Source organism: Cricetulus griseus, chromosome 6, assembly GCF_003668045.3.
Source record: "Cricetulus griseus strain 17A/GY chromosome 6, alternate assembly CriGri-PICRH-1.0, whole genome shotgun sequence".
In the NCBI taxonomy this organism is placed as follows: domain Eukaryota; kingdom Metazoa; phylum Chordata; class Mammalia; order Rodentia; family Cricetidae; genus Cricetulus; species Cricetulus griseus.
Genome location: NC_048599.1, coordinates 27,594,974 through 27,603,787, shown reverse-complemented (window position 1 = coordinate 27,603,787; position 8,814 = coordinate 27,594,974). Strand labels below are relative to the sequence as shown.

The 8,814-nt window shown below is 44.8% G+C and overlaps 1 protein-coding gene across 1 annotated transcript; it reads right to left on the bottom strand.

Moving 5' to 3' along the window:
• Positions 1 to 4,215: 4,215 nt before the first annotated feature.
• On the bottom strand, positions 4,216 to 7,567 carry Defb129 (defensin beta 129). Its single transcript, XM_027422714.1, has 2 exons — positions 7,510 to 7,567; positions 4,216 to 4,655 (listed from the first exon to the last, which is right to left on the bottom strand). Exons 1-2 carry the CDS (start codon positions 7,565 to 7,567, stop codon positions 4,216 to 4,218), a joined length of 498 nt encoding a protein of 165 aa, XP_027278515.1.
• Positions 7,568 to 8,814: the final 1,247 nt, after the last annotated feature.

The window sequence follows — 8,814 nt, the reverse complement described above, 5'->3', positions numbered from 1 at the left end:
TACATGTGTATATGTATTGAGATTTATTTTAAATTGTTTATATGTGTATGTCTGGCGGTGGTGTGAGCACAAATGTGTGGTGCCTGAGGAGCTCAGAGGTGTCAAATCCTTTGGAACTGGAATTACAGGCAGCTGTGAGCCTGACATGAATGCTGGGAACTGAACCTGGGTCCTCTGCAAGAGAAGTATTCATTCTTAGCCACTGAGCCATCTCTCTAGCCCCTGCTTTTATATTAGGTACAAATACTTTCAGATTTGAGCAACACTGGAGTGGCCTCAATTCACACCTGTCCCCCATCTACCCACAGATGTCCATTTGAAAATTTCTGCCCTTTAAAGCGGGTGTCTCTCATGGCTTCTCCTCTCTACTGTTCCATTCTCAATAATGGGAGATTCTGGGTTACTCAAGGTCACTGAAGACAGGAACAGGGAAGCCAAAGCCAGAGGCAAGAACATCACGCCTGAGGGATGGGGACATGCCAAGGGGCAGAAGGGACAGAGCCACCAAGTTATGGCCTAAAGCACCCATCTTTACGGAATTTCAAGTGAGATTAACCAGGATGAAGCAGGAGCTTCCAAGTTAGGGTGAGTCAGTTTGGACAGAACAGTTAGCCATGGCATATGCTGGCTGAGCACTCAGAGTAAGGCTTAAACACATCTTTGCAGTGCTGGCATTAAATCCAGGCTTTCACATGCTTGGCAGGTGCTTTACCTCTGAGCTGCACCCCAGCCTTGACCTGGGTATCTGGGTGAGCCCCTCATGGAAGTGAGGGTTGTTTCAGCTAGAAGCACTCCATGACACTCTGCTGACTGTATGGCACGGCCAGTTTATGATGGTTTCCCAGAAGCCATGTTTGTGACTTTGTAGACTGTAGACTTACTTTGTTAAGGATGTCCACCAGGACGTTTGTTACTAGCTGGTTCGTGGTGCACTATAGGGAGTCAGTCTTTTACTTTTCATTTTTTCTTTCTTAAGAAGCATACCTCGTGTTATTATCAGGGCTGGACATGGCAGCTGCCATCTTGAGGCAGAGCAGGAGTAAGACGCAGGCGATCTTCCCAAGTTTGGTTTATTAAAATTCTCAGAGTGAGCAATGAGGTTCCCTAGGGTTCTGAGGCTCCTCCTCTTCCCAGAGAGACCATGTGCCATTGTGTCAGAGGCAAATGGTTGTCTAGGATGGCACTTCTCTTTGATGCAGCTACCTGTGATTGGACCATGCTCCTGTAAATGGATCCATGGAAACATGACTGCTTCACCTTTGGTCTGACAATGCCTTCCCTATCTGGAGTGAGTAGATGTTTCTCTACTCAAGGACCATGCAATAACCTGCTAAAATGGGGAGAACCTTTTTCAGGACTGCTGACGCTGACCCCACTTTCCATTGCCTAACATGAGAGACTCAGCAGGTAACACCGCTGAGTCTATGACCTACAAAATTTGTTCATTTATTTAACTAATATATATAACATATGTGTGTATATATAGCACATATGTACACATATATATGTATAGCATACAGTGTGTGTGTGTATGAGAGAGAGAGAGAGAGAGAGAGAGAGAGAGAGAGAGAGAGAGAAGCTGTGTGCAGATGCGCACAGAGGCCAGAAGAGGGCACTCATTCCTTGGAACCAGAGAACTATTGTTCTGAGCTGCCTGACATGGGTGCTGGGAACAAAATTCAGGTCCTCTAGAAGAACAAAAAGCACTTGTGTGTGTGTGTGTGTGTGTGTGTGTGTGTGTGTGTGTGTGTGTGTGTGTGTATGTGCTTGAGATGGTTTTTGTTGCTACTTCAGTTCAATTCCATTGTTTGTCATCATCCCAATTATACCATTTATATTTTTTGGTTTAATTTTGGTGGGTTACATGTGTTCAGAACTTTATGCATTTCTTTTAGATTTTCTAATTTAGTAGACTATAGGTTTTCAAAGTATGCCCCTGTGGTCTTTGAATGTAATTGGTTCCCATAGGCTCATAGGGAGTGGCACTATTAGGAGGCGTGGCTTTGTTGAAGAGGGTATGCCTTGTTGGAGGAAGTGTGTCACTTTGGGGGCAGGCTTTGAAGTTTTCTATGCTCAGGATACTGCCTAGTGTCTCATTCCCTTCCTGTTGCCTGAAAGATGCAGGACTCAGAGCTACTCTAGCACCATGTATGCCTTCAGGCTGCCATGCTCCCACCCCAATTAAATGTTTTCCTTGTAAGAGTTGCCTTGGTCATGGTGTCTCTTTACAGCAATAAAAACCATACTGAAACAACTCCCAAACAGCTTCTTATCTCATCAGCTGTCTGAATGTTAAAGTCAGTCAGTAATTGTGTTGAGATCAGTTTGTGCCCTTCCATCTTAAATGAGGGGCTCACCCAGATATCCAGGTCAAGGCTGGGGTGCAGCTCAGAGGTAATGCACCTGCCAAGCATGTGAAAGCCTGGATTTAATGCCAGCACTGCAAAGATTAAGCACATCTTTGAGTGCTCAGCCAGCGTATGCCATGGCTAACTGTTCTGTCCAAACTGACTCGCCCTAACTTGGAAGCTCCTGCTTCATCCTGGTTAATCTCCCTTGAAATTCAGTGCTTTAGGCTACACAAAGAAACACTGTCTTGAAAAGCAAACAAAAACCCACTCCAAAACCAAACAAAAACACACACACACAGAGAAAGAGAGAGACAGATGAGGGAGTGGGGGCAGGGGGGGTTTGGGTAGATAGGGAAGGAGAGAAAGCTGGGAAGACTTAGGGGATTGAAAGAATATGATAAACATATACTGTACAAAATTCTCAAAGAATAAACAAATAGAAAATCCTCCGAGGTTTTCTCTTTCAGACACTGGGCTTCTGAGAGGTGTGTCTGCTAACCTTCCTCAAGCCCCGGTCTTGAATAAACCTGTCTCCTCCACTTTGATACAGTTTTTTTTTCTTTTTTTGTTTTGTTTTGTTTTTTGAGACAGGGTTTCTTTGTAGCATTTGGAACTTGTCCTGGAACTCACTCTGTAGACCAGGCTGGCCTCGATCTCACGGAGATCTGCCTGTTTCTGCCTCCTGAGTGCTGGGACTAAAGGCGTGCACCACCACTGCCCATTGTACTTGATACATCTAAGTCACCTCAGAAAATCATCTCAATGAGAGATTGTCTCGAGCAGGTTGGCCTGTGGTCCTGTCTCTGGGAGATAGTCTTGTTCATGTTAACTAACAGTGGGCAGCAGCAGCCTAGTTTTGGGACCTGCACTATGGAAGAGCAGAGCTGTTGAGTGCAATAGCATGCACGCAGGTCTTCCTTTCTCTATTTTGACTTGGGTATGGTTGCCTGCTTCAAGTTCTTGCTTTGCTTTTCCCAGGATCACAAACTGTAACTTCAATAGGAAGCCCTCAAGCCCCCTCCTCCTCAAAGTGATTTTTGTTGGGTACTTTATTAAAACTTATTGGGTACTTTATTAAAACAACAAAATGGAACAAGGACACCATTCATTTCTGATTTTGTTTTAGTTTTTGGTGGAAGCCATGGGTAGTAGAGCCTCCACCCCTGATAACAACTTCATTGAGGTTTGTATGTGCCAAACTTTCTTGGTAATACCGGTGAAACACACACGGGGGTTTTATATCAATGATATTACAATAAAGCTTTTCCAAGACTGGAATTGAGGGCCATGCATTTGTCACATGGACAGAGAAAGGCTGTGTAGTCTGAGATTGCTGAATTCTGGTGTGTGCTAAAATGTTGGCATCTCCACTAATGAATGAATAAATTGATGGTAATGCACGGATAAGTGATTTTAGACTGCACAACTGAAAAATGTCAGAGTAATTTTTGTCTGGTCACATATTGACCAGCTCCCATTTTGTCTGTGCTCTGGCTGTACAGGGGCCCTTTCCTCAACATCCATGAGAGAGAGATGCATCTCAGCCCTTTCTTCCCATTGCCACAGGAAAAGTCGGTCAAATGGGAGTCCCACAGGGGGTCTGATGCTCAGCACTTGCTCTCTCCTGGCATCTAAACTTAAAACTCCATCCTTCTCTAGCACTGTCCCCTGGGGAACCTCCTGCAAGAGCAATAACATTACACAAACTAGAAGCAGCTAAACAGTGTTTATTATTTGTCTGTTGGCAGAACAGTTATGTCTCATTTTAATGTCTGTGGAGGTAGAGAGGAGCCTGACGCCCTAGGAGAAAGACCCGCTTCCCTGCTCATCTGCTTCCTTGCCACAACAGGGGTGCTGGCCATGTCTAAGATGGTCCAGGTCCTGGCTGGGGGGCAGCACTGGCAGAACTCCTGATTGGTTTCATGTGCCTCTTGGTGGAAACAGTACCATCCAAACCATGTCTCCGAGTCCTAGAGGTGACGAACTTTACAGGGGAGGTATTTGGGACAATGGCAGAGTTGATACCGTGCGAAGGGCTGGCATCTTGGGGTTGGAAGAGAGCAGCTAACGTGTGTTTTCTTTGCATCTCTTCTCTGAAATTCTTTTCATTCTTCAGCATCTCCACGATGTCCTTGTCAGGTATGTGGGGTATTTCATGTCTCAGGTAGCTTTTAATCAGTTCAGTCACTTTGGGGCCAATGCAGCATTTTTTGGATTTGCAGTTCTGTACCTCGATTTCTTTGGCAAGGCAGCTGTCTTTGCATTTCCCAAAGCCCAGTATACATTTTTTCATGCCCACAAATGCTGCATGGGGGAGAGAGAGGGAAAGCACTGGGTCAAGGTTAATCATTAGAGATGATGTTCAGACTGCTGGTGGGAGAGGGTTAGAGTGAGAGGAGTTTGTCCACCTTCGGGAACAGTGTTTGATGATGGTGGCGCCTTGGGGCAGACCTGGAAAGTCAGCGTACACTGTGGAGCCCAAAGGAAATCTCTTGTTCAGTCTCCTTTCCTTGAGTAACTTTAAAAATCAGAGAGTTGAGGGCTTGGTGGTGCATGCCTTTAATCCCAGCACTTGCGAGGCAGAGACAGGCAGATTTCTATGAGTTTGAGGCCAGCCTGGTCTTCACAGTAAGTTCCAGACTAGCCAGAGCTATACAGTAAAACCCTGTTTCAAATTTAAAAGCATTCAAGAATGGGCTGGGGAGATAGCTCGGTTGGTAAAGTGCCCTGCAAGCATAAGGAAGTGAGCTCAATACCAAGAATCTATATCCAAAGACAGGTGTGGTAGTATGTGTGGGAATACAGAGGCAGACAGGTCCCTAGGCTTCCCTGGCCAGCCAACCTAACCTGATTGGGGAGTCTCAGGCCAATGGGAGACACTGTCTTAAAACAAAACAAAACAAAACAAACAAACAAACAAACAAAAAAACCAAGATAAATGAGTCAGGCTACAGTGGTCCAGCCTTTAATCCCAGCACCAGGGAGGTAGAGGCAGGTGGATCTCTGTGACTTTGAGGTCAGCCTGGTCTATGTGAGAGAGTTCCAGGACAGTCAGGGCTACACAGAGAAGCCCCGTCTCAAGAAGAAAACAAAGCAACAAAAACAAGGTGAATGGTATCTGAGGATACCACACACACACACCAAGGCTATAAAGAGGAAGGAAAGATAGGAAACTCAAGTACTTGATTTCAGAATCTCCCTCCCTCCCTCCCTCCCTCCCTCCTCCCTCCCTCCCTCCCTCCCTCCCTCCCTCCCTCCTTCCCTCCCTCTCCTTCCTTTTTGTTTGGTGATACAGGGCTTTGGGGCAATCGCTTTCCCCCTGAGCTATACCCCCAGCCCTAAGGCAGCATTACTGACTTCCAATCTTGCATTATCTACACCAGCAGACCCTTCTATCCCCTTCTATAATCCTACAAAATAACAAAGTCAATAAAACCTGCCATACACCTAATCCAGGAAAAGAGTCACAGTTACAATTTTAACATATGCCAGCTGTGTACATTAACGAATTCAGTGTGAGATTTCAGCACATGCATTCACAATGTGTGCTATCAAAGCAAGCCTTCCTTTGTCCAAGCTCGGGCAGTCACTAGTGTATTCAGCGTCACTATTTCTTTTAACTTCCACATGAGACAGTATGCAGTATTCTTCTCTCTGTGTGGTCACAGGGAAGAACGAAATAATAATTCGCAAGAAAATAAGTGGAATGGAGGGGCTTATATTAAGTAAGATAAACCAAGAAAGAATTTTAAAATAAAATTAATAGGATTTTCAGAGGTGTCTTCTTTGAAGCCCATGACCTTTGACCTTCCCGTCAATCACTAGACCCGTGGTTCCTGGGACTTGGCATTCTGTCACTTCTGGCTTCTAGAATCTCTGTCCATCAGAGATTTATTTGTTACTGTTATTATCTCTAGCTCAATTGCCCACAGGTCTTCATCTTCATCTGTTGAAGATCATTTCCAAAGGTTAAAGCACCTATAACAACCTCCGCAAGATTGACAACATCCTGCTGTTCTCCCTGAGAACCTTTAGGTAGCTAAGGATGGTTGGGGAAAGAGAGAGATTTTCTTCTATGGTGTAGCCACTGATTAAGTTGCTCGTGTTCCTGTAAATAGCCCATGGCCCATGCTTCTAAAAGCAAAGCTAATAAAATTCACTGTACCACCACCAAAAAAAAAAAAAAAAAAAAGCCATGAAGTTAGAAAGGGGACTATTAGGGAGCAGAGAGCAGAGAGGAGTGGGGGTAATCAGGAGTGGGAGGGGCCAGAGAGGGTGGGGAGTTAGAACACACTCCATACTTATGGAGACATAATGGAATCCAATTATTATATATAGTGAATATATGTTAATAAAACATAGTTTCAAAGGCTATTTTCACATATGTATTTGTTTTGTTATTCTCATACATCATCACTATAAAACACAAACATTTCAGGACTAGAAACAGTCACATTGATTTGTCCATTACACAGGTGTCAGTTTTGAAGCTCGACATGCTTAAGTGACTTGTCTATGTTCCCAACATAAAAACATTACAAACATCTTTGACTATTTCCTTTGTCTGATTCATTACGATTATTCCAAGTAGGTGGGTGTTTCTTGTTCTCAGAAACAGCCTCTGTCTTTTTCCTTGTCCTGTCATTTGCTATCATGGGTCCCCAGACACCCACATGGGGCAGTTGGAGGGTTTCCAGGACAGAGACTGGGAGAAATTATAAGACCCCTGGAGAAGCTGACATGGAGACATAGACCTGCTTACTAAATTCTGAAAAGGTTTTTGAATACAGAGGCAGGGATTTCACCCTTTGTACACAGAAATCCACACCAATGGAACCTTTGCGTTAAGAGATGGTTTTGGTTGGGGCTGGGGAGAAAGCTCAGGGGGGAAAACACTTGCTGTGCAAGCATGAGGAACTGAGCTCTGCTCTCTAAAGTCCATGTAAAGCCAGGTGCAGTGGTGCAGGCCTCTACAGTCCCAGTGTTCCTACAGTGCAACAGGATGTGGAGACAGGAGAATTCCCAGAAGCCCATGGGCCAGCAAGCTGGTGCACACAGTGACAACCAAAGACCCTGTCTCAAACAAAATGGAAGGGAAGGACTGACATCCGATGTTGTCCTCACACCAACCACCCCGAAAGCCAGGAGCGCACATTACCTGGTTTCACCTGATACTGTAGCATGAGGCTGGCAATGAGAGGAAAAAGGAGCTTCATGGCTGGATGTTAGAAAAGAAGCTTTGGATCTGGGTTGGTGTTCTTGAGCTCTGGCCTTTATTGGGCTCTTCATGGCCTTGGGCCATGAGCAGTGAAGTGCAGCTAAAACAGGTCTGTGTGTTGCTCAAAGGAGCCAAATTTTCTCTGATTCTATTTGATAAATTTATCAGCAAATTTCTATGTGTTGCTACTCTTTGTCTTGGGAACATAAAATATCTAAGACAAGAAAGAAAGGATGCTCTTTATACTTCTTGTTCTTTTATTTGAAAGATTCTGTTTTTCATTTTAAACATATGTGTATGTGTCTGGGTGCAGGTTTGTGTACATGAGTACAGTGCCCTCAGAGGCCAGAAGAGGACATTGGATACCCTGGAGCTGGCGTTAAAAGTGGGTGTGAGCAGGGGGGGGGGTCTAGGCCCTAGCCCAAAGGATATGACAGGCTTTGAAGACCCCCTCCTATGGAAGACCTCACCCTCCCTGGGGAGCAGAAAGGGTATGGGATAGGTAGGGTGTTAGTTGCGGGGAGCAGGGGAGGAGGGGAGGGAGAGGGAACTGGGATTGACATGTAAAACAATCTTGTTTCTAATTTAAATGAAAAAATGGAGAAAAAAATAAAATTATTTTTAAAAAAGTGGGTGTGAGTCTTGGGTGCTGGGAACAGATCTCCTGTTCTCTGCAACACAGAATGAGCTCTTAACCACTGAGCTGTCTCTCCAGCCCCACACTTCCTGTTATTAACACTGGACCAGGGCAAGTGTAACTGTATCCGGAGCTCCAGTCAAAGGAAGCAGGCTAGAGAGGAGATGGACCCACAGCATAGGTACTTCAAATAGGGAGCTGTGCTTTTCAAGTCTAGGCCTGCAGATGTTTGACCTTCTGCATGCTGAGTTGAGACGAGCATCAGGAATGCTCATGAAGCTAGAGGTAGCCCCAAATGTAAACATGGAAAGACATAATTACTTCCACAGCTGATGTGTGGGCAGGCCACACTTTCCCCAGGAGTTGGATGTTAGATGACTGGTATGATTAATATTATGCATTACTCATTGTCTGAGCATGGTATAGACAGCAACAAATTCGAGTTACTGACTTCGTAGACTTGACTGCATCTTCCATATTTGAAAGGAGCCCAATCTGGCTATTGACAAGACCCAATTTCCCGGCTCTCAGTCTCATAACTCAGTTACTTCTGCTTCAAAATATTTACCACAGAGTTCATTTCTTCTACAGAAAGGATGCAATTTGGA